Source organism: Dendrobates tinctorius, unplaced genomic scaffold (assembly GCF_039654945.1).
Source record: "Dendrobates tinctorius isolate UK_male_01 unplaced genomic scaffold, ASM3965494v1 ptg000011l, whole genome shotgun sequence".
NCBI lineage: Eukaryota > Metazoa > Chordata > Amphibia > Anura > Dendrobatidae > Dendrobates > Dendrobates tinctorius.
Window position 1 is genome coordinate 96,405,560 of NW_027361679.1, and position 26,376 is coordinate 96,431,935.

Sequence of the window (26,376 nt, forward strand, 5' to 3'; positions counted from 1 at the left end):
CCTGTAGGACTGTGGGTTTCAGTAACTGCGGCCGGCTTGCGGCCTGGCTACTTTGCTTTGGATGGGTACCTTCTGCTACCCACCCGGGTTCCGGCACTGTCAGCTGGTTCTTGCCAGAGCCTTTGGCCTAGGTGCCTCCATCTCGGTATCCGAAGTCCAGCACGGTCAGCTGGTCCTTGGCAGTGCTTTTTAGCACAGGTACCTTCTGCTTAGTAACCGTGGTCCAGCACCGTCAGCTGTTCCTCGGTAGTGCCATTGGCTCTTGTAGCTTTTGCTACCCATCTGGGTTCCAGCACCGTCAGCTGGTTCTCGGCAGTGTCTTTGGCACGGGTACTCCCTGTTGCCCAGCCTGTTTTCAGCACGCCTGCTGTTTCCGGGTAGTGTCAAGGTCATTATGCCACCAATCCGTTGTCCTGTCGTCTTCCGGCCGGGTTAGCCGACTCTACGGTGCCTGCAGTTTAGGTGACTCCTATGTGGGCTGCGGGAACTGGCACTGAAGGCTGGATCCGTAGTGCCAATGGGACATGGACCCCCTGTAGGACTGTGGGTTTTGGTAACTGCGGCCGACTTGCGGCCTGGCTACTTTGCTTTGGATGGGTACCTTCTGCTACCCACCCGGGTTCCGGCACTGTCAGCTGGTTCTCGCCAGAGCCTTTGGCCTAGGTGCCTCCCTCTCGGTATCCGAGGTCCAGCACCGTCAGCTGGTCCTTGGTAGTGCTTTTTAGCACAGGTACCTTCTGCTTAGTAACCGTGGTCCAGCACCGTCAGTTGTTCCTCGGTAGTGCCATTGGCTCTTGTTCCTTCTGCTACCCATCCGGGTTCCAGCACTGTCTGCTGGTTCTCGCCAGAGCCTTTGGTCTAGGTGCCTCCATCTCGGTATCCGAGGTCCAGCAACGTCAGCTGGTCCTTGGTAGTGCTTTTTAGCACAGGTACCTTCTGCTTAGTAACCATGGTCCAGCACCATCACTTGGTCCTCGGTAGTGCCATTGGCTCTTGTAGCTTTTGCTACCCATCTGGGTTCCAGCACCGTCAGCTGTTCCTCAGTAGTGCCATTGGCTATTGTTCCTTCTGCTGCCACTACGGGTTCCAGTACTGTCAGCTGGTTCTCGCCAGTTTCTCAGCCTTCTTGTACCTTCTGCTACATTTCCAAGATCAAGCTTTTTGAAATTGTCTTTGGTAATCCGTATTGATCTCCATGATGACGACCCTGATGACCACACCAAAGAAGACCAGAAATATGACCCTAAATAATATGACCAAGAGGACAAAGAACACGAAGACAACCACCAAGATACAGAAGAAAAGACAGAAGAACAAGAAGCAGAAGAAGCAAAAGCAGAAGAACAAAAAGCAGAAGAACATTAAGCATAAGACTAAAAATCAGCATAGAAGAAATCAAAATTATAAGCAGAAGAAGACTAAGCAGTAAATGGGGGTGAGTCCGTTCCTCCTCGTGGTGCCCCTGGAAAATGCCTGCTACTGCAGGCCAAACTGAATGCGGACAAATCCTGTTGTAAATCTTTAGTGACAGGCAGAACGTAAGGTGTAATCTTATAACTTTTATAGATAAGTATTACAGGAATGCCTGTCACCATAAGAAAATGAAGAAAAAGAAGAATAGGAAGAAGATGAAGAAATAGCATATGAAAATTAATAATAGCTGAATAAGAAGAATATGAAGAATGGAGAAAAAAAAATTAATGGGAAGATGAAGAAGAAGATGAATAAGGTGAAGAAAAAGTTGATGAAAAAATGCTACTGCTGCGGATCATGAAGGAGAAAGTGTGGGACAAGTACAAAAGAAGGTGAAGAGCATGGAAGTTGTGAAACATACATATCTGACAAAATATAAAAAAGGTTAACATAGTCAATATCTTTTTAACTCCGAACGTCTTGAAAAAAAAAATTGGAATTAATGCTATGCCATGTGATTTGAATAAACCTCTATGCCTTTAATGTCTCCTCCACCTCCCACAATACATTCTACATGATTCTTATTTGTTTTCAATTATGTAGAATTAGCCAACAAGGAAATAAAGGGCTTTTTTAAATTCCGATACCGGAAGTCCCATTGACTTGAATGGGACTTCCGGTATCGGAATCGGCGATACCCGATATTTTTTTCGTATCGGGCGATACCATCCAATACGATATTTTTGGGTATCGAATGGTATCGCTCAACACTAGTTACTTGGTGTAAACGAGTTTGACACTGTAAGAGCGTGAAAGAGCGAGCAGCATACACTGAAGATACTGTATTTACTGTGATATGTTATGTTAATGCATTTTTGAGCTGATTGTACTGTGAAAACTACTGCTAGCTGAATCAATTTAGGGGAAGAAATGGGTGAGTCACAAATGTTGTGCGCAACGGTGCAGCAGAGATACTGGTGGTCCTAAGGCTGGTTTCACACTTGCTTTTTTTTGCAGCGCGTTTTTCCCGCAAAAAAACGCATTGAAAAAACGCATACAAAAGCATACAACTGCTGCGTTTTTTTCAAGCATTTTTATGAGCATGCATGAAAAAAACGCAGCGTTTTTATGCGTTTGTATGCGTTTTTAGTGAGTTTTTACCGCGTTTGCGTTTTTTCCAAACATTAGGTGGCCCCTCACACTAACCCAAACCATGACTTTACTAACCCTAACCCTAACCCTAACCCTGACCCTAACCCTAAGCCTGAACCTAACCCTTAACCAAACCATACTTAACCCTAACCCAAACCCTAAACCCTAACTAACCCTAACCCTGACCCTAACCCTTAACCAAACCATACTTAACCCTAACCCAAACCCTAAACCCTAACTAACCCTAACCCTAACCCTGACCCTGACCCTAACCCTTAACCAAACCATACTTAACCCTAAACCCTAACTAACCCTAACCCTGACCCTAAACCTAACCCTGACCCTAACCCTAACCCTGACCCTTAACCAAACCATACTTAACCCTAACCCAAACCCTAAACCCTAACTAACCCTAACCCTGACCCTAAACCTAACCCTAACCCTGACCCTGACCCTAACCCTAACCCTAAACCCCCTTAACTAACTCTAACTCTAACCCAAACCCCTAAATTCCATGGTTAACAAAAAAAACGCATGTGCAAAAAAACGCATACATAAGCATGCCAATGCACACATATGCGCACCCATAGACTATAATGGGTGTCTTGCTGTAAAAAAACGCATTGCGCGCATGCGTTTTTTTGAGGCAAGTCGGACGCACCAAAAAATGCAACAGGTTGCATTTTGTGCGCCCGAGTGCATACCGCAAAAAAAACGCATGCGCGGAAAAACGCGTACAAACGCATGTGTATGCGCACATAAGCGCATCCCATGCAAAGTATAGGAAAAAAAAACGCATGCGCTATTTAGCGCTAAAATACCACGAAAAAAAACGCAAGTGTGAAACCAGCCTAAGACTGCTGTGGGTTGGACCATGTTGCCCTGTAGTAGCAGTAGACTGGAGATGTCAGCCAAATGTGGAAGATTAAGAAAAGATGTCTATGTCTTGCCCCATGACAGCATTTGTCTTGGTGGCTGCTGTAACCAGATTGCAGGATGTAGTCCAGAAGTATTCTGGTGTTAGGGATCTGTATTATTATGAGATAGTATTGAAGAAGAATAAAGGTAAAATGCTGCCACGTGTAACCATCTGTAAGAAATCTACATCAATGTCATCTCTGAGTACATGCCTGTTATAATCTGTTAGGTTTCAACAAGAACAACTACCTCAGAAAAAGACTTTCTGCTGTTTCTTCTTCCTTGCTCATCACCTTTACCAGAGTACAATCACTGGAAATTGCCAATGGCTTCCAAGGGTTTGTACAGATACTGAGAGGGTGGTAACAGTCACCATATCTGATTTATCACTGGTGTTCAGGGTTTCCTTATGGGACACCCTCACACCCAGGGCTGTGGGGTACTCGGTACCGGGCCCGATGAGCTTCAATGGGAGATGTCACGGCAGCAGTGACCCGGCCCGTGGCCCTGGGCGTCCATTATAAAAAGGGGGTTGTTTCAGTGTGCTTGTGGTAGTGAAAGTTTATAAGTGATTCGTAACACCACCTGTGGTGTTCGGCAATGTGGACGTAAGCCGACGCTGCAGACAGATCCTCTGGGACAGATGGTGTGGTGCAGCAATGATGTTATAGCCCTCCACAGGCAGGGCTGTAGTTCCAGGGCAGTGTAGGTGAAATGACACGTAGATGGTGTAGTGTCAGGCGCAGAGGAAGCAGCAGTGCTGGGCAGGTTGGCGCAGGAATAAGTGGAGGACACCAGGGCGTGTCGTTCCAAAGCTTTACTCAGTCTGTTGTACAAACAGGTGCCTGCCTCCGTGCCATGTCCTCCGGGTCAGGGACTCAGTCAACCTCCAGGCTAGATGGAATACTCCTTTCCAACACTCCGCCAACATGTGTCTTTCTGAATGTCTCCTCTTATAGCGCCTTTAAGTGAAGTACTCCTAGTACTGAGTTACACTGGAGTTCCTCCTGTCCGATGTTTTTATGAACTCTACTTGTACGGCAGACAGCTGTAGCCTGCTTCGGGGACTCCTTGCTACAGTACTAAGTCCCGGCTCACTATCCAGTTGCTGTTGTGCCCCCAAGTCTTGGGTGGGAATAAAGTGGTCACTACTACTATTCCTCCGGTGTCTGCTGCAGGACCATTAGTATCCATATAACCTTGGGGACCGGGTCCTGGCCTTGTGCTTAGAACTTCTAGGAAGGGTTCTCTTCTAACCCACGTCCTCTGTTCCCTTTTACTCCTCACGTTCCGTACTAATATTTCCTTCTATGGAGAATCAGACTTTCAGGCTACGTTGCTCTCTCTCTCTTCCTCTCCCGTGCCAGCAGACCCAGGCCACTCGGATCTGCTGCAGCACTTCCATCCATCTATCCCTCTCTCTGGGGATCTTCTTCTCTCCAGCTCTCTAACCAACTGACCTCTAATGCTAAACTCTTCCCGCTCCTTGTAATGTAAACTAACTTCACCCACCTCCCAGCACGTTTCGTGTTCCAAGCAGGGAGCCACCAATGGGTGCTTTGCTACACTCCAAGCAGGGAGCTGCCGAAGGTGCTTTGCTACACTACTTTGTGGTGTGGGGTGCAGGTGTTGGAGCGTGGTCAGGAGTCTCCACCTTACCTGGATGGTTGGATACTACACCTCAGGAGGAGGTGCAGTACCTCTGTGGCGACTGAGCCTCAGGGGCGCCTCACTTACATTCATCCAAAGGAAACCTTATAACACCCCTGACTTAGATGGTGGACTCTACGTTACCTATGGGCTCAGAGAAGGACCGAGCTTACGTATCTCCAACCTCTGCTTATCTTGTGATAAGCCTTTGATATGACAAGATACACTAACATACAATTTGTGCCCATTAATTGAACTAAGGGGCCAATTCATTTTCATTTGTCAATCTTACTAAAGGGCTCATTGGACTATGATAAGCCGAATTAATTAAGAGATGCACACCACTTAATAAATTCGGCGCATCTTCTCAGTGGCACACACCTCGCCAGTAATGCTACTCCAGTTAGTAACTAGAGTAGCATTTCTGGCATAAAAAACTCAGCTTCTCCCCAGCTTTGCCTGCTTTGTCTGAGCAGCTTCAAACTCGCATCGAAAAGCCAAAAATCACAATTTTTTCCTCAACTCTGTTTGCTACATATGAAATTAAAATAGAAGATAACAAGCAGAAGCATTACAAAAAAACAACATAAAATCTGGCTGGTTTCACATTTGCGTTTTTTTGCGCTGGAAAAAAACGCATACGTGCGCATGCGTTTTTTCCCCTATATTTAACATGGGTGCGCATACCTGCGCGCTGGCATGCGCACGTATGCGATTTTCATGCGCTGCGTTTTTTTGGGGTGTGCGTTTGTATTTTACAGACGCAGCATGTTGCATTTTTTGGTCCTGCAAAAAAGCGCATGCGCACGTATGCGCACGTTTTGCGCTAAAAATGGCCATTATAGCCTATGGATGCGCATATGTGCGCACTGGCATGCGCATGTATGCATTTTTTTAGCGCTGCTTTTTTTGGTAGTGTCCACTTGTTGTACTAGTTATAATCTTCTAAAGTCAAAAAAAAAAGTCTATATAAAGGAGGTGCCTGCCAAAACTCTGCCACTACTACACTGACAGATTGGAGAGCAGACAGTCAACAAGGAACCCATCTTCTTTCAGCGAAGAATGTGAGTATATTACATTATATGCCTGTCCTTTTAAATTATGTATGTACTAATGATTTTTATTATTTTTACATGCAGTATGTCTTCAGAATCCGAGTATTCCCCATCGCGGCAGGAATTGGCGCAAGCTGACCGTGAGGTGATTATTTTCGTGCATCTGGTAAGTATATCTGCTGCTTCTCCAAATCTCTTACGTTTTTTTCAACTTTTTTAAGACATCGTCATCATCATCTTCTGCGGACGGGACTAGTGAGGGCGAAGAGCAGGAGCAGCGAAGCCAAGTCCCGGTGGTGATACGGAATTTATGTATCAAATGATTTGTAATGTTCTTTATTTTTTATCTTCTATTTTTACTCTTTTTTATATGTTTCTTTTTTTTGTAACTTTTTATTCAATTTAAATTTGATTATTCTAATGAATGTGTTTTGTCTAGGTTCCACAACGGGATGAAGACGTCTACCTGGATAATGAGCAGCTCATCAGCCTGGTCCAGGAGCATTCGCCGTTGTGGGACAGCCGTGACCGGCTGTACAAGGACATTGTGGTGACCCGGCGGCTATGGAATGAGGTGGCCGCAGCGTTGATGGATGGCTGGGACAGCGCCACAGCATCCTCCAAAAAGGCGTTTAGTGAGTATTTCCCTGCTCTGTATTGTGCCGCAGTGACTGTTGTCCTTGATGGCACTGTTGGGTTTCGTGCTAGGCATATTCTAGCAGGAAACCCAACAGTGTCATCGGGGTCTACAGTGACTGCTTTGAGTATTGTATTGCTACATTGTGCCGCAGTGACTGTTGTCCTTGACGGCACTGTTGGGTTTCGTGCTAGGTATATTCTAGCAGGAAACCCAACAGTGTCATCGGGCTCTACAGTGACTGCTTTGAGTATTGTATTGCTATATTGTGCCGCAGTGACTGTTGTCCTTGACGGCACTGTTTTTTTTTTACCAACAGTGGACAAAGTCCGAACACGTTGGCGTTCGATCAAGGACCGCTTCAACAGTGATGTTCGTGCTGAGGGCCAGGTTCGCAGTGGATCTGCGTCAAGGACCAGAATTAGATACCGTCACTATCACGCGTTGCAGTTCCTAAGACCGGTCCTTGCCACGAGATCGTAAGTATTATAAATTTTGGGTTTTTATTTTTATTAATCTGTGTTTTTCTAATCCACAGCTGATGCTTCTTGTAAAGGCATGGCAGTAATGATTTTCCTTTCTTCCACAGCACCTGGAGCAGCACCCTGCAACCTGGCCCTGGAGCGGTCCTTCCTCGGACGTCCTCTGACCCGTCCCAGCCATCCGACAGCCAGGAAGCACCTTGCAGGTCAGCCACACACACAGCTGGTGACCAGGAAGCTGGGCCATCAGGTGTTCCCCCTGTCCCAGGTCTCTGCCACTGGTTATGCGGGCACTACCCGCCAGCGGCAGAGGGCCTTGGACAGGAATGTCTTGCCCGAGTTTATGCATTTGAGCGAGGCCTTTAATTCCAGCCTCAAGTCACTGTCCGACAGAGTTGAAAGCGGTTTTGCACTCATGGAACGTGGTTTTAACCACTTTGAACACCGCTTCAATTCTGTAGAACAGCGCCTTGACCGTCTGGAGGCCGACCTCAACAGACCAGCACACCATTTTTTTAGTAAGATTGAAAAGGGCATGGCGGAACACCTTAGTCCTGAGCAACAGCTGAATGTGCTGCAGGCCTGCAACAATGCTTTCTTGCAGGCTATGCAGCATAATCGGTACGGTCAGCAGTCAGTGGTGTCATTTCCACCTGTGCCACCATTGACTCGCTTCACCTCACTACCGACTTGTGCTGCATACCACTGCACGGACACCTCTATTCAAAGCCAGGACACCCACCGTTACACCACCACAAGTCTGAGTGCAGCTGGTCACTTCACCGACACCACCATGGCAAGCGCTGCTCCTGTCTGGAGCACCACCGCCACTCCCATGCATGCGTGGAGCTCAGCCACCACTAGGCAAACATGGAACAGCCCTGCCGCTACAACAACATGTAGTAGCCCTGCCACCACCACTCCGCAAACCTGGACCATCACTGCCGCCACCAGTCCTCCTGCAAGGACGAGCACTGCCAACGAAGAGCAGCAGCAGCAGCCACCTCAGCAGCAGCAGCAGCCACCTCAGCAGCAGCAGCAGCCACCTCAGCAGCAGCAGCAGCCACCTCAGCAGCAGCAGCAGCCACCTCAGCAGCAGCAGCAGCCACCTCAGCAGCAGCAGCAGCCACCTCAGCAGCAGCAGCAGCCACCTCAGCAGCAGCAGCAGCCACCTCAGCAGCAGCAGCAGCCACCTCAGCAGCAGCAGCAGCCACCTCAGCAGCAGCAGCAGCAGCCACCTCAGCAGCAGCAGCAGCAGCCACCTCAGCAGCAGCAGCAGCAGCCACCTCAGCAGCAGCAGCAGCAGCCACCTCAGCAGCAGCAGCAGCAGCCACCTCAGCAGCAGCAGCAGCAGCCACCTCAGCAGCAGCAGCAGCAGCCACCTCAGCAGCAGCAGCCACCTCAGCAGCAGCAGCAGCAGCCACCTCAGCAGCAGCAGCCACCTCAGCAGCAGCAGCCACCTCAGCAGCAGCAGCAGCCACACCAGCAGACGGGGGAAATACACTCAATATTTGCCCCTAGTTCAAGGCGAAATCTATCAAGGCGGGCATTGGGCCAAAGTCGGTCCAGGCACACAAGCCTACGGCGACATGCCATTACAACTAATGTACCTGAACAGATTTCCTCTCCTCCAAGTGTTCCTTGTTTAATTCCCTTAACTGGACTACCTTCCCCCACAAGTTTTGTTGCCCCTTCCCCTCAAACACCGTCTTCAACTGCAAGTGTTGCATATTCCCTGCACACCCCCAAATTGAAACCATCTGCCCCCAAACGCCGGAAAAAATAATTTTTTGGTTTATTTTTGTGATTAAAAATAAATTTACATTTGTGGTTCACCATTACAAAGTTTCATTAATGTTGTTTGCGCCGCTCACACACACTGATGGGTAAATACATGTTAAAAACCAACCCAAGGCCTAGTATAGTCATATGTGAAATAACACGGACTAGTATAGTCATTCCAAGGCCTAGTGTAATAACTCTAGTTTTACCAACTAGAATCTGGTTTCATGAAAAACAAACTGTTGAAACTTGTCAAGTTTCACCAGTTTGTTTTTCGTGAAACAAGATCCTAGTTGGTAAAAATCGAGTAGGCCTTGGTATGACTATACTAGGCTGTGGTATTTCACATATGACTATACTAGTAGGCCCAAGGCCTACTATACTCATATTTGAAATACCACGGCCTAGTATAGTCATTCCAAGGCCTAGTGTAATAACTTGTAAGTTGGAATTGAGCAGATTACATTCATCCACTCAATGCTGACTTGTATTCCCCATGGACTTTCATTGGGGTTGGGTTTCAACTAGTTGGACAATTTTCTCTTGAAAAAAATTGGTTTCCTGATTCATGGCCTGCAGCTTTGCTCGTTCCAATATATTTCACGCAGACTAGCAATGCTGCATTTTAACTCATATGTGTATTTACCTGCCCAGGTGTGTGAACATCAAAAAATTCAGTTATACATGGGAAGTTTTTTATTTAATTGGAGTTTAAAAAATATAGTGCACTCAGTAATGGTATCAAATAAGGTTTTTTATTACCATAAACAAACAAAAACATTACACCATTTCATCTTGCCAGTGCACCCGTCCTACATCAGAAATAAAGTAGGCCGCAAATTGGTCCCTCATTTGGCCAACTTCAACGGATGACCTGAGAGTGTGCTGAGTGAATTCAGGCAATGGGTTAGGAGCATCATCGTCCAGTTCAAAGGTCGGGTGCTCTTTAGCCATCACAAAGTTATGTAGAACCACACAGGCCTTCACCACCTCATCAACTGTTTCAAGTTTAAGATTAATGGCCGTGCCCAGAATTCGCCATCTGGAGACAAGAATCCCAAAAGCACACTCGACAGTTCTTCTGGCCCTGGTCAGCCTGTAATTAAATATTTTTTTGGTGTGGTCCAAGTCCCGGCTGGAGTAGGGTTTCAGTAAGTTTCCGCACATTTGAAAAGCCTCATCGCCAACCATTACAAAGGGCAGTGGCGGAGCTTCGGTGTGAGGAAGAGGCCGTGGCATAGGGAAATTAAATTGGTTGCCATACAACCTCCGGCCCATGTCTGAGTTTTTAAAAGCCTGCGAGTCATTACCACGGCCAAATGCTCCAATGTCCACTGCTACAAACATACATCCGGCATCCGCAATGGCCATGAGTACTATTGAAAAGTACTTTTTGTAATTATAGTACTCAGATCCCGTTCTTTGGGGTTTGATGATCCGTATGTGTTTACCATCAACAGCTCCCAAACAGTTGGGAAAATTGCATACTGTCCAGAATTTGTCAGCAATTTCCATCCACTTTTCAGCGGTGGGCAGGGGCATAAATTCTGGACAAAGAACATTCCAGAGAGCCCGGCAGGTGTCAGCAACAATTCCAGACAAGGTAGAGATTCCAATACGGTACTGGAAGTGTAGTGAAGATAGGGTTTCTCCAGTCGCCAGGAATCTGTGAACAGACAAAGAAGTAAAATTAATATTTATGTATATTATTTTAAAAAACTATAAAATAAAATATTAGTACATTCACGAAAACTAATTACCCAAGGTTTTGAATACTAAATTAAAAAAAAAACCATCAGACCGCACCCCTTGGTTTTTAAAACATACCGTAATGTCACCAGTAGCCGTTCCTCAGGAGGAATCGCACGACGGAGCTGTGTGTCCTGTCTCCGGATGGATTGTAGGACACGAGCAAGCAAATCCATGAAACTTTCGTGGGACATCCGGATATAATCTGTAAATTTCTCCGGGTTTGACTGGAGCTCACTGTAGAGGGTGTGGTATGCCCCACGGCTCTCCCGGAGTTCAACAATCGGATGTATCCACATACGCCGCCGTCTTCGCTGCCTCTCTCTCTTCCTTTGTTCATGGCAAGCAACTGCATACGCCTGAGCCATCGCGATGTCCAAATCCAAGTTGAAGTGAAAACTCTTCCAGCGTAGATCCATGGTCACGAGAAGAATCAAGCAAATGTGAAGAATACTGTAGACAGGGTCTATATATTAACATACCACACCCACAATGAAGTCCCATTGGTCTTGTGTGTTGTTGAATGGTTGTTTTTTCTTTTTTGTGGGGTTTTTCCAAAATCTGTAAAAAAATGCAAACGCACAAAAAACGCATACAAACGCACAAAAACGCTGCGTTTTTTTCCTGCATGCGCATAAAAATGCTTGAAAAAAACGCAGCGTTTGTATGCATTTGTATGCGTTTTTTCAATGCGTTTTTTTGCGGGAAAAACGCGCTGCAAAAAAAAGCAAGTGTGAAACTAGCCATAGTCTGTGAAATAACATGACTCAGGCTAGTTTCACACTTGCTTTTTTTTGCAGCGCGTTTTTCCCGCAAAAAAACGCATTGAAAAAACGCATACAAAAGCATACAACTGCTGCGTTTTTTTCAAGCATTTTTATGAGCATGCATGAAAAAAACGCAGCGTTTTTATGCGTTTTTAGTGCGTTTTTACCGCGTTTGCGTTTTTTCCAAACATTAGGTGGCCCCTCACACTAACCCAAACCATGACTTTACTGACCCTAACCCTAACCCTAACCCTGACGCTAACCCTTAACCAAACCATACCCTGATCCTAACCCTAACCTTGACCCTGACCCTAACCCTAACCCTAACCCTTAACCAAACCATACCCTGATCCTAACCCTAACCTTGACCCTGACCCTAACCCTAACCCTGACCCTAACCCTAACCCTAACCCTTAACCAAACCATACCCTGATCCTAACCCTGACCCTGACCCTAACCCTAACCCTAACCCCCCTTAACTAACCCTAACTCTAACCCAAACCCCTAAATTCCTTTGTCTAAACTAATGGTAAAAAAAAACGCATGTGCAAAAAAACGCATACATAAGGCTAGTTTCACACTTGCTTTTTTTTGCAGCGCGTTTTTCCCGCAAAAAAACGCATTGAAAAAACGCATACAAAAGCATACAACTGCTGCGTTTTTTTTCAAGCATTTTTATGAGCATGCATGAAAAAAACGCAGCGTTTTTATGCGTTTGTATGCGTTTTTAGTGCGTTTTTACCGCGTTTGCGTTTTTTCCAACATTAGGTGGCCCCTCACACTAACCCAAACCATGACTTTACTAACCCTAACCCTGACCCTGACCCTAACCCTTAACCAAACCATACTTAACCCTAACCCAAACCCTAAACCCTAACTAACCCTAACCCTGACCTTAACCCTGACCCTAACCCTAACCCTGACCCTAACCCTTAACCAAACCATACTTAACCCTAACCCAAACCCTAACTAACCTTAACCCTAACCCTAACCCTGACCCTGACCCTAACCCTAACCCTAACCCTGACCCTAACCCTTAACCAAACCATACTTAACCCTAACCCTGACTCTAACCCTTAATCAAACCATACTTAACCCTAACCCAAACCCTAACTAACCTTAACCCTAACCCTAACCCTGACCCTAACCCTAACCCTAACCCTTAACCAAACCATACTTAACCCTAACCCTGACCCTAACCCTGACCCTAACCCTTAACCAAACCATACTTAACCCTAACCCTGACCCTAACCCTAACCCTTAACCAAACCATACTTGACCCTAACCCTGACCCTAACCCTGACCCTAACCCTTAACCAAACCATACTTAACCCTAACCCTGACCCTAACCCTGACCCTAACCCTTAACCAAACCATACTTAACCCTAACCCTGACCCTAACCCTAACCCTTAACCAAACCATACTTAACCCTAACCCTGACCCTAACCCTAACCCTAACCCTGACCCTAACCCTTAACCAAACCATACTTAACCCTAACCCTGACCCTAACCCTAACCCTAACCCTAACCCTGACCCTAACCCTTAACCAAACCATACTTAACCCTAACCCTGACCCTAACCCTAACCCTGACCCTAACCCTAACCCTAAACCCCCTTAACTAACCCTAACTTTACCCAAACCCCTAAATTCCATTGTCTAAACTAATGGTAAAAAAAAAAATGCATGTGCAAAAAAACGCATACATGAGCATGCCAGTGCGCACATATGCGCATCCATAGGCTATAATGGCCAATTTTAGCGCAAAACGTGCGCATACGTGCGCATGCGCTTTTTTGCAGGGCCAAAAAATGCAACATGCTGCGTCTGGAAAATACAAACGCACACCCCAAAAAAACGCAGCGCATGAAAATCGCATACATGCGCTTACCAGCGCGCAGGTATGCGCACCCATGTTAAATATAGGGGAAAAAACGCATGCGCAGGTATGCGTTTTTTTCCAGCGCAAAAAAACGCAAATGTGAAACCAGCCTAAGCATGCCAATGCGCACATATGCTCACCATAGACTTATAATGGGTGTCTTGCTGTAAAAAAACGCATTGCGCGCGCATGCGTTTTTTTGAGGCAAGTCGGACGCCCAAAAAATGCAACAGGTTGCATTTTGTGCGCCCGAGCGCATACCGCAAAAAAACGCATGCGCGGAAAACGCGTACAAACGCATGTGTATGCGCACATAAGCGCATCCCATGCAAAGTATAGGAAAAAAACGCATGCGCTATTTAGCGCTAAAATACCGCGAAAAAAAACGCATATGTGAAACCAGCCTCAAGGAACATAACATGGATTATAGATTCTAATTTTCTAAATACATTGAGCAATGAGTTCAGCAAGAAGTCTATGCTGTCATCTTGTGGCCATATATGGTACTATTATAGATCTATGAGATCACACCGAGTTCTGTCTCTTGGAAGAAGGTGAAGAGAAAAATGACAGCTAAAAAAAAGTCTGAAAAATGGACAGGTCACTTCTTCTAACTTCTTGGCTTCTTTTAAAACCTGAAGCAGATAAAAGGCGCTTAAAAGTCTGAACATAGGAACAGTAAGACATTATCACATAGAAATGCATATGTTCATTCTTTCGAGTGCTTAGTTTGCCCTTTTTCAGGTGTTTTTGGAGCCAAATCTGCCTGATACAGATGTATTCACAAACCGTTTTACTCCAAAAAATGGCTGAAAAAACCTGTTTAAATACACCAACTTTAAGATTCATTACATCAATGTCAACTTTCAGAAGTGCAAACGTAGGAGACACCCATCTGTCTGAGGTAGCAAAGGAGGGAGAAGCTGCCGAGGGCCAGCCTCTTGGACTTGTCATCCTGGTCACATAATTTCCGGAAGGATATCAAATGCATGTTTTATCAGAAACACAGCAGTAACAGAGTAAGGCTAGTTTTACACTAGCGTTTATTCGACGCAGCGCACGGTGCCGCTAAGCCCCGCCCCCTGCCGGCTCCCTGCCCGCCCCATCCGGTCATCGCCGCCTACTATCGCACATGGACGCTTGCGATCTGCGCACCCTATCTTTAGCATAGGGTGCGCAGATCGTGCGCTCGCTAGTAGGATTTTGGCGTGAGCTGCGCACTCTTGAAGGTGCGTCCGTGCGCGCCGAACGCAGCATGTTGCATTTCGGCGTGCACGGCGCACCTTCAAAAGTGCGCAGCGCACGCCAAAATCCTACTAGCGCACGGCCAGTGCACGATCTGCTCACCCTATGCTAAAGATAGGGTGCGCAGATCGCAAGCGCTCATGTGCGATAGTAGGCAGCGATGACCGGATGGGGCGGGCAGGGAGCCGGCAGGGGGCGGGGCTTAGCGGCGCCGTGCGCTGCATCAAATAAACGCTAGTGTGAAACTAGCCTAAAACATACACGGCTGCAATCAGAGAGCCAATGTCTGATTCCTGCTGGCCGGTGATCCGGGGGTCGAGCAGTACTGTAATGGTTTAATGTGGAAAGAAAAATCATTCTATCAGTTCAATGCAATGATAACAGCTGAGGTGAATGGAGTTCTGCAGAAGCTGAGGTATATTATGAAGTTCTGCAGCAGCTGAGGTGTCATATGAGGGTCTGTAGCTGCTGTTTGTATAATGAGGTTCTGCAGCTTCTGAGGTGTGTATAATAAGGTTTTGCAGCAGCTGAGGTGTCTATTATGAGGTTCTGCAGCAGCTGAGGTTGTATAATGAGCTTCTGCAGCATCTGAGATGTGTATTATGCGGTTCTGTAGTGGCTGAGGTATGTATAATGAGCTTCTGCACCTGGTGTGTATTATGAGGTACTGCAGCAGCTGAGGTATGTTTTATGTGGTTCTGTAGCAGCTGAAATGTGTATTATGAGGTTCTGGAGCAGCTGAGGTGTGTATTATGAGCTTCTGCAGCAGCTGAGATGTGTATTATGAAGTTCTGCAGTGGCTGAGGTGTATATTATGTGGTTCTGTAGCAGCTGAGATGTGTATTATGAAGTTCTGGAGTAGCTGAGATTTGTATAATGAGGTTTTGCAGCTGCTGAGGTGTGTTATGAGGTTCTGAAGCTATAGAGGGGTGTATTGTGAGATTCTGCAGCAGCTGAGGTGTATTGTGAGGATCTGTAGCTGCTGAGGTGTATTATGAGGTTCTGTAGCAGCTGAAGTGTATGGTGAGGTTTTGTAGCAGAGGTGTATTGTGAGGTTCTTCAGCTGTATAGGTTGCCAGTTATGAGGTTCTACAGTAGCTGAGGTGTGTATTATGTGGTTCCTCAGTAGCTGAGTTTTGTATAATGAGGTTTTGCAGCTGCTGAGGTCGATTATGAGGTTCGGCAGCAGCTGAGATGTGTATTATGCAGTTCTACAGCAGCCGAGGTGTGTGTTATGATGTTCTGCAGCTGCAGAGGTGTGTATTATGAGATTCTGCAGCAGCTGAGCTGTGTTATGTGGTTCTGCAGTATCTGAGGTGTGTATTATGTGGTTCTGCAGCAGCTGATGGTTGTATTATGTGGTTCTGCAGCAGCTGATGAGTGTATTATTAGGTTCTGCAGCAACTGAGGTGTATTATGTGGTTCTGCAGCTGCTGATGTGTGTATAATGAGGTTTGGAAGCAGCTGAGGTATGTATTATGAGGTTCTGCAGCAGCTGAGTTGTATAATGAGGTTCTGTAGTTGCTGAGGTAGGTTACAAGGTTCTTCAGTAGCTGAGGAGTGTATTGTGCGGTTCTGCAGAAGCTGAGGTGTGTATTATGCGGTTCTGCAGAAGCTGAGGTGTGTTATGAGGTTCTGTAGCAGCTGAGAAGAGTATTATGGTTCTGCAGCAGCTGACGTGTATTATGAGGCTAGGCAGCAGTTGAGGTTTTTTATGAAGTTCTGCAGCTGTTGAGTTGTATTATGAGGTTTTGCAGCAGCTGAGATGTATAATGAGGTTCTGTAGCTGCTGAGGTGGGTTACAAGGTTCTGCAGCTGCTGAGATGTGATATGAGGTTCGGCAGCAGCTGAGGTGTGTTATGAGGTTCAGAAGCAGCTGAGATGTATAATGAGGTTCTGTAGCTGCTGAGGTGGGTTACAAGGTTCTGCAGCTGCTGAGATGTGATATGAGGTTCGGCAGCAGCTGAGGTGTGTTATGAGGTTCAGAAGCAGCTGAGATGTATAATGAGGTTCTGTAGCTGCTGAGGTGGGTTACAAGGTTCTGCAGCTGCTGAGATGTGTTATGAGGTTCGGCAGCAGCTGAAGTGTGTTATGAGATTCAGAAGCAGCTAAGGTGTGTTATGAGGTTCAGCAGCAGCTGAGGTGTGTATTATGATATTCTGCAGCAGCTGAGGAATGTATTATGAAGTTCTGCAGCTGCTGAGGTGTGTATAATGAGGTTCTGCAGCAGCTGAGGTGTATAATGAGGTTTGGCAGCTGCTGAGGTGTATTATATACATGTATTGTATATTTTTGTGTGGATTTCTAAATCATTGATTTTTTTCTTTTCATAACTCACAAGAAAATCAGAGGTAAATCTGCAGCAATACCTACATGATTCAGCGAGGATTTGTTTGATATATTTCCCGCAAAACTATTTGCAGCATTGTGAACATTTGCGCTTCCCTGCCCTGATGTTTTGTATGTGGTGCTGCACCTCAGCCTTCTTAGGTCAGTGGAGCTGAGAGGCAGCACCAGATATCACCCGAGGACAGTTTATTAGCAGGAAAGCAGAGATACTTTTTATAATTTTGTAAAATACTCTTTAACGCCTGTAGTTTGGTCCTTTCACCAGCTACATTGTGTATAATCTGGTATGCTCATTTTCCACGGGATTTGCCAGAAATATATAGTAGATTCGGATCCCACCAATGGGGTCATGACAGGTTCCACTCTCAGCCAAGAGATGTGTATGGGAATTGTGACCACCTCCTTAAGTTCCTTTTTTGTTACAACCCCTAATGGTGAAACTATAAGATTACTAAGGGGAACCACCTAAAAAGGCACATACATTTGACCTAAAGAAACTTCCTTTTTTAATTTCTCTGACATTACCTCTGGGAATTATAATGCTAATTTCAATTTTTTTGTGGAGAACTTAACTTTTCTGTCAACAAACGAAATTTTAAAACCATCAAAAATCCTGCCTCTAAGAACTCAGCCACCACCCTATAAGGGTAGCTATTTAGAAAATGCTACTGAACTTGTGTCACTCCTTTTTTTCAGAGCTATACTTTTCCTCCCCTAAAACATTTTCATGCGCTATCCCCCCCCCACAAGATGAGCATTCATGCTTGAATTTGCACTTTGCTCCAAACTAAAAGGCTCCTTCATTGAAAATCCTTTCTACATAGCCATCAAGGAGACTATCCAGAACCCCCGGTGCTCCCTGCTAACGGAATGACTCCCCTAACCTACCCTATTAGGGGCAGTTACCTTTAACCACAAACATATCTTTGTGGTCCCACCGAATGTTGGATTGCATCGTCTTTTGCTACCGAAATTGTTATTCATACTACAACCACCGTTGCCCATGAATTTGACGAGTGGCGGTGTCCACTATGCCACAAACCTTAGTTCAGCAGGGGCATACACTGAAGTTTATGCCACTCGGCTGACGCCTTTTCATGAATCAGGAGCATCTGACTCCAGCCCATCTCATCAAGACTGGGGACAAACAATGATCTTGAAGAATCAGGCCCAACAACTTCTTCCATTAACCATGGTTAGGTTACATTCAAGGAAACACATGCAGTCATCATTGCTTTGCATCAGAAGAGCATTACTTTGCTTGTAAGATTGCCCCTAATCCACTATTTATTGGAACATCAAGAACTTCAAAAATAGAGGTTCTACTGAATTAAAGAAGGCTTCGTGTTACCCAAGAAAGTTGTAACGCCGGTGGGTTTGTACCTTGTTTCTCCAGCGTTACTCTGCATGTCTCTGCTTTAACCCTTTGCTCCTCTCCCCTAACTTGCAGGGATACTGTTGTCTGTTACCTGTATGGATGCTGCTCAGTTCCCTGCTCTGCTGCGAAGCTGTACATGTGTTGTAATGTCTTTGCTCTGCTGGATGACCATCTGCATGTGCGGTCTCTGGCTACCACTGAGGAAGCTATCTGCGGGTTGCAAGGTCCTCTGCAGCTGGTGCATAACTTTCCACGTGTGTCCAGGCTTGCAACCGCTGCCAGGTGTCCTAAGCCTCAGTTCCTGTGCTGACTGTGCTGTAATGGTTTCTGTTTGTGCTTGGGGTGCATGTGGCCACACCTTCCCTGCTTTTATTAGGGTTGGTGTGTGCACCTGAGTTGCTTTCCCCAGCCTATTGCTGAGGGGCAGCTCCTATATAAAGTTACTCTTTCCTGTTGGGCATTGCCAGAGTTTCACATTAAGTTTCTGAGTCTTGCCATGTGTGTTTGGTGCTCAGCTCCAGTTCTGCCTTTGTTCAGTTCTAGGAAAGCTGATGCCTGTTTTTTCACCTGCTCTGGGGGCTGAGTACCCAGATCCGTTACTGTTTGTGTCTTGTTTTTCTGCCTGTTCTGGGGGCTGAGCACCCAGATCCGCCTTTCCTGGAGGCTGCATATCCAGGCCCATTTCTGTTGTGTTTTGTTTCCTGCCTCCCTGAGGGTTGCATTTCAGGCCTGAACCCTTGATCCTGTATCTGTTCCTGTACCTGACTCTGCCTGAACTCTGTCCTCTGTGTTATGTTCCTGAAGTCCCTCTGTGTCTGGAACCCTGTACCCAGTGACTGTGAACTAACCTGGGTTTGTCTTTTAAAGATGGAGTTGGGTGTTTTTGCTGAGCGTTTACTATGCTGTGCTCAGCCTGCTATGCGGGGCTAACTCCATCTGGCCCCGGTCCAATCCGGCGGTGCTTGCACCATCCCTCTTGAGTTCCTTTCTAGGTCCAATATCCAGAGCCTGACGACCGTAGTTTGGAACCTGATGTCCACTGCTGGGTTCCTGGAGATTGTATCTGATGTCCTAAGTTTGGCAACTGCTGTCTGGTACCCGAAGCCCGACCACTGCTACCTGGTCCTGTGCCCTCCGTGTCTCAGCCGATGACCTGAGCTGCCATGCCAGTGTTTCTGGTCCTGTGCCGTACGTGTCTCAGCCGATGTCCTGAGTTGCCACGTCGGTGTTCCTGGACCTGCGCTGTCCGTGTCTCTGTCAATGATCTGAGCTGTCATGCAGTTGTTCCTGGTCCTATGCCATCCGTGTCCCAGCTGATGACCTAGGCTGCCACGCCTGTGTCCTGATGTCCTGCCTGTGTCCTGATGTCCCGATGTCCAGCCTGCATCCTGATGTCCCGATTTCCAGCCTGTATCCTGATGTCCTGCCTGTGAACAGATGTCCTGACGTCCAGTCTGTGTCCAGATGTTTTGATGTCCTGCCTATGCCCTAATGTCCGGCCTGTGGGTCGCCCTCCCAGGGCTGTGGGGTACTCGGTACCAGGCCGGTCTCTCAGATGGGAATGTCACAGCAGCGGTGACCCGGTCCGTGGCCCTGGACACCCATGTAAAAGGGGTTGAGTTGGGAATAAAGTTTATAAGTGATTTGTGACACCACCTGTGGTGTTCGGCAAGGAAGATGTTAAGCCGATGCTGCATGCAGATCCTCTGGGACTGATGGTGTAGTGCAGCTATGATGTGGTAGCCCTCCACAGGCAGGGCTGTAGTCCCAGGGCAGTGTAGATAAAGGGTTAGGAAGAAGGTGCAGTGTTTTGCACAGAGATGTAGCAGTGCTGAGGATGTTGCAGGAAGGAGGCAAGGACACAACAGGGTGCAGTTTCTTTACCTTTACTTGGCAAATGCAGTCCAGGGTCCTGGTTACAGATGGCACAGGAGCAGGCTAGCCTGGAAGCAACTCAGGAATCTCTCTATCAGTTGGGTTGTGTAGTCTCCTTCGTAGCGCTGGCTTGAGGTACTTCTGTTAAGGGTTAATACTAAAATCAGAGTTGAAGTTTCGTTTTATCCATTCAATGTAAGGTTTCGTTTCTCCGTTTTTGTTGTTGTAAGATAAATTTTTATAATTGGCATGGCCTGTCATGAAACCAAGACTGCTTCCATCAGGTGCAAGATAAGGGGCTCGGGGGGGGGGGGGAGTGTATTGCTCTGAATATGCCATTATACTACTTTCTATTTGGATACGGACATATATGTAGTTTCCGGTTTTCTTGCAATATTATTGTATTATTGGCTTATAAAGTGAAATGATGCTATTGGTACTTGAGAACCTTGCATAATTAAGCAAAAGATTATAAAAGATGTGACTAAAATAAAGGGGCTTAGTGATCTGCCTCGATCCTCCCGTACAGAGACCCCGTCTCCGTGTGGTCATTTGAGTTGCTAGCAACACTGGAATAATTTGGAAATCACTGGCTCAACCGTGAAGGGTTAATTTAACTCTCTCCTTATCAGCTTGGCGCCCAACGTGGGGCCCCTGAATAGGGACGCCTCTGCCCCCCCCGGAGGACAACAAGACAAAGGACCCTCGGAGCGGACACAGGTGCTGGAAAATTGGGACTGATCACCCCCCACGACCACGGTAAGTTGGCAGTTATACTGTTCAGACTGACCGTTGGTGTGGTTTTCCTGTGCTTGCTGCTGCAAAGAGGATCTGAGGTTTGTCCCCTGGTGGGGTGATTCATGGGTGGAATCATATAGAGGTATAGTCCCGTTGGGGGCCCAGTGCTCGAACCGTACCTCATAAGGGACGGACACCCCGGATTGACCAGTGATTGTGGCTCTCTTTATAGTCAAAATATCCTGAATTCCTGAATTCACTGTTAGTAATCAGGGTGGTCATGTGATCGAAGATGGGTAGGATACGTAACTCAGGTATATATACTGTATATATATATAACCAGAGGTGTCCGGAGGGAGAGTCTGAGACGCCCTCCTCCTTTCACTGAGTACCACGAATTTTGGGCAATCCCAGAGGGGGATTATTGACCCGGTGGAACAAACTGAGACGGCCGCTCCAGTATTGTGCACAATTGAAGTAAGGGTATTTAGCTGTAAATGAGAGAATCTGTGGAAGGAAAAGAAGAATTTTGTGGCTTGGCACATGTATAATACAAAATAAAATTGTGGTACCGTGTTAGCCAGAAAAATAGATGTAATTATTCAAGGTGTGATACCTTTATTGGCTAACCAGAGAAATTATATTTGCAAGCAAGCTTTCAGGGCTCAGGCGGCCTCTTCATCAGGCTAGATTACAAGTGAATCACTGAGAAAAGATGGCAACATTTAAATAGGAATTACAACAGGACATGAGATGATGCTAGCTATAGACATGCCAAGGAAATCAAATTAAGGTTTTTGTTACACATGCAGATGAGGACCAAGTGTTCTATTAGAGATCTGAAGACCTTCTTGTGGAGGTGTGAACTGTGTCCATGTAATGAGTCATGAACCCAGGTGTCAAATTCAGTCCTATTGTTAGCGATTGGAACATATTTAAAATTTAAACTCCCAAATCTTCCTTTCTCTGTCACTATTAAAAAAAATGAAAAATGACCTTTCAATATTAGGACTTTTAGATCTGCCAAGCTGTGTCCAGGTCTAGAGAAGTGTATCCCTACAGGTGTGTCCAGCTCAGTCTTTATCGTATGTCTGTGCAGATTCATCCTTGTTTGTAGCTTTTGCTTAGTTTCCCCGATGTATGTCCCTGCATTGCACCTTGTACACTGTGTCATGTACACGACATTGAAGGATGGACATGAGAAAGAGTCCATGATCTTATAGTCCTGATTTGTGTTGGGTATGGGGACTTTATCTGTTGGTGATATGTGGGGGCAGGTCTTGCATTTCTTACTGTTACAGGGACTGTGCCTGTCTCTGAAGGTGATGTGAGGGTACTTCTGACAAGGATATTCCTTAGATTGGGAGGCTGTTTGTAGGAGAGAAGTGGCAGTTCCGGGAATATTGCTTTCAGTCTGTGGTCTCTGTGGAATATGGGTTGGAGGTCTGCGATGTTTTTCTGAGTTATTATTATTATTATTTATTGTTATAGCACCATTTATTCCATGGCGCTTTACATGTGAGGAGGGGTATACATAATAAAAACAAGTACAATAATGTTAACAATACAAGTCATAACTGGTACAGGAGGAGAGAGGACCCTGCCCGCGAAGGCTCACAATCTACAAGGGATGGGTGAGAATACAGTAGGCGAGGGTAGAGCTGGTCGTGCAGCGGTTTGGTCGGTCGGTGGTTACTGCAGGTTGTAGGCTTGTCGGAAGAGGTGGGTCTTCAGGCTCTTTTTGAAGGTTTCGATGGTAGGTGAGAGTCTGATTTGTTGTGGTAGAGAGTTCCAGAGTAGGGTGATGCGCGAGAGAAATCTTGTATGCGATTGTGGGAAGAGGAGATAAGAGGGGAGTAGAGAAGGAGATCTTGTGAGGATCAGAGGTTGCGTGCAGGAAAGTACCGGGAGACGAGGTCACAGATGTATGGAGGAGACAGGTTGTGGATGGCTTTGTATGTCATGGTTAGGGTTTTGAACTGGAGTCTTTGGGTAATGGGGAGCCAGTGAAGGGATTGACAGAGGGGAGAAGCTGGGGAATAGCAGGGGGACAGGTGGATTAGTCGGGCAGCAGAGTTTAGAATAGATTGGAGGGGTGCGAGAGTGTTTGAGGGGAGGCCACAGAGCAGGAGTTTGCAGTAGTCAAGGCGAGAGATGATGAGGGCATGGACTAGGGTTTTTGCAGATTCTTGGTTGAGGAATGAACGGATTCGTGAAATATTTTTGAGTTGAAGTCGGCAGGAAGTGGAAAGGGCTTGGATATGTGGTTTGAAGGAGAGATCAGCGTCAAGGATTACTCCGAGGCAGCGAGCTTGTGGGACTGGGGAGAGTGGGCAGCCATTTACTGTAATGGATAGGTTCGTTGGGGGGGTCACGTGAGATGGGGGAAAGATGATGAATTCTGTTTTGTCCATGTTAAGTTTCAGAAATCTAGCGGAGAAGAAGGATGTAATAGCAGTCAGACATTGAGGGATTCTGGTTAGTAGGGAGGTGATATCTGGTCCAGAGATGTAGATCTGTGTGTCATCAGCATAGAGGTGATACTGAAAGCCATGAGATTCTATGAGCTGTCCCAAGCCGAAGGTATAGATGGAGAAGAGCAGGGGTCCAAGGACTGAACCTTGCGGGACTCCGGGAAATAGTTAAAAGTGATGATTTGAAAAAAAAAAAAGAAAAAAAAAGCAAGCTAACAGCTGCAGCTGCTTCAGTACCCCCTCCCATCTTAGCCCACACCATATCCCCCTTCGCCCCCACCGCAGCTGCGAGTGCACAGCCAATCTCTTATCACTGGAGCACACAGCAAACTCTGCCCCCCCCCCCTCAGACTTCAGCTACTGGGAATCCTGCTCCTCAGCCCCTCCCTGCTAATTCTGGCGGTGCGCCAGACTCGAGCACTATCAGAGATTGTCATTCCCCTGCTGTTTTGATCGGAGTAGATGGTAGACCCAATTAATATACTTTTATAAACCCTATTTCTGTGGGACCCTTCCCCGAAGTTACTGCCCAGTTTATAATCTCTCCCACATGCCCTGTAAATTTACTAGGGAGAGATTTATTATCGCAGTTCCGCTCCTGAATACAATTCCAAGATGATGGTCAGATGGTTTTTTTTTTTGTTATATAATCCCTATGTAGATGAAGACAGTGAGAAAATCTGTATTTTGCATGCCCTTCCTACAGTTATGATGGCCCTGATAGGCCCAGATCCACCCCCAATATTGCCTGAGGATCAATGACTCACCCCATACCTCTCAGAGATACTATCTAAACTCCTGTCAAAAGGGCCAAATGATATAGGGAAAATGCCTGTAGAACCAGTAAAAGTGTTTCTCAAACCTGGTGCCTAATCCTCATACTTTTTTGTCCCAAATACCCCAGGATGCTGCTTGGTTTACAGTTATTGATCTTACCAATGCCTTCTTTAGCATTCCGTTATACCCAGACTGCCAGTTTCTATTTGTATTCACTTAACTGTCCATATTAACTGTCGTCCCTGCTATGTCACAAGGGGCCCAAAACAGTCCCAACCAGTTTGCAAAATAATATGAGCAGGTGTCTTTTGCCATTTTTGCCAATGTTAGCCTCCTTAAGTATCTGGCAGCACTGAACTGTCGGGTTTCGGCCTCGAGACTTCAGTTCTGCCTTGGTCAAGTGATATTCTTGGGTCACTGTCTCCTTCAGGGTGTCAGACACCTCGCAGAAGAAAGAAAAATAGCTGTCAGCTCCCTTCCTTTCCCAAAAGATGAAACTGAACTCCAGCGTTTTCTTATGCACTTATTGTTGTCAGTGGATACCGGATGCATCCCGCATAATGCAACCCCTTTACAACGCCTTGAAAGACGGTATAATGAACTATAAGGAAAGATGGCAGTGATAAGGATTACCTCCAATATGATTGTTCCCAACTTTTGACTGAAGAAACAGCTACTCCACCAAATGTCAGTGAGAACCCACTCCCAAATCCTGATCTGGTGTTATACACGGACGGTTCAAGATATGCTGACGAGTTTGGTAGATTCCACACGGGATATGCTGTTACCACAGAGGACACTGTAGTGCGCGCAGCTGCACTCCCGCCCTCACAGTCAGCACAAGAAGCAGAACTTCAGGCTCTGTCTAATGCATGTACTTTGGCCAAGAACAGACGGGCTAATATATACACGGACTCACGGTATGCATTTGGTATTGCTCACGATTTTGGGGCTCTGTGGGCCAATCGAGGGTTTATTACTACTACCGGAACCCCAGTGAAAAATGCTGAAGCTGTTAAAGCCCTCATGGACTCGATCAAATTACCTACTCAGGTGGCTATTATCAAAGTTAAGGCGCACGGTCCTAGGAACAGTCCACAGACTGTTGGCAACACATTTGCGGATATGCAAGCAAAAGCCGCCGCTCTCTTATCCGTTGAACCAACCATACCAGCTATGGTGACCACACGCTCTCAGCGTAAACAGTTACAAGAAGCATTGACCCTACAAGAACCTGATGATCTACAACAGACTGAAGTTTTCTGTCGGACCCCGCTAGACCGCTTAATGACGATGCAGAGAATGTCTCCAAAGGAAGAGGTGAAGCAATGGAAGACTGATGGGGCACGAATGGATAATGGTCTCTGGAAAAAGGACCAATTTGTGTGTCTCCCTAAGCGGATGTACCCTGCTATTGCCATATGGGCACATGGACCTACACATCGAGGAAGAATCAGGCCCTCGCACTGGTGCAAAAATTCTACTGGGCCCCGGTTCTCCAGTTGGCCGGAAGCCTTCCCTGTTACCAACATGACTGTAAAGACCACATCGAAGAAACTGGTGATGGAAGTTATATGCAGATATGGGGTTCCAGAAGTTGTTGAAAGTGACCAAGGCCCGGCCTTTTCTTCTCATGTGTACCAAGAAGTTCTGACAATGCTTGCATCCACTGTAGCCCTCCATACTCCGTACCACCCACAATCCAGTGGGAAAGTTGAGAGGTTGAATGGCACACTGAGGGGACAATTGACCAAAATGATGCAGGAGACTACGGCTCCATGGCCGGAGCTCCTACCCATTGTACTATACCACATTCGTACTACCCCTATTACAAAATATGGCCTGTCCCCATATGAGATATTGTTTGGTACTAGGCCCCCAGTTGCAAATTTCCAGCCTCAGCAGTTATCAGAAGAGACTGACCGTGTTGTTCAATATGTTATTCTGCTTAGTAAAAATCTTGCTAACACCTATGTTCTAGTTTTCTTTTCCTTTCCAGATTCAGCAGAAACCGATACCTGTTATAACCTGATGAAGCCTGGCGATTTGGTAG

At 46.4% G+C, this 26,376-nt stretch overlaps 1 protein-coding gene across 1 annotated transcript; it reads left to right on the forward strand.

Annotated features, from left to right (window-relative positions):
• The first annotated feature begins 6,568 nt into the window (after window positions 1-6,568).
• LOC141051224 (uncharacterized) lies at window positions 6,569-14,454 on the forward strand. The gene is made up of 3 exons (XM_073548100.1): window positions 6,569-6,823; window positions 7,145-8,450; window positions 14,358-14,454. Exons 2-3 carry the CDS (start codon window positions 7,384-7,386, stop codon window positions 14,452-14,454), a joined length of 1,164 nt encoding a protein of 387 aa, XP_073404201.1. The 5' UTR covers window positions 6,569-6,823; window positions 7,145-7,383.
• The last annotated feature ends 11,922 nt before the right edge of the window (window positions 14,455-26,376 follow it).

Bases quoted from the DNA above. Each gene is read 5' to 3' on its own strand.
- LOC141051224 (XM_073548100.1), top strand. From the start codon at position 7,384: ATGGCAGTAATGATTTTCCTTTCTTCCACAGCACCTGGAGCAGCACCC. The intron at 8,451-14,357 runs GCAGCCACCTCA...GTCAACTTTCAG, and splicing joins CAGCCACCTCAGCAGCAGCA to AAGTGCAAACGTAGGAGACA.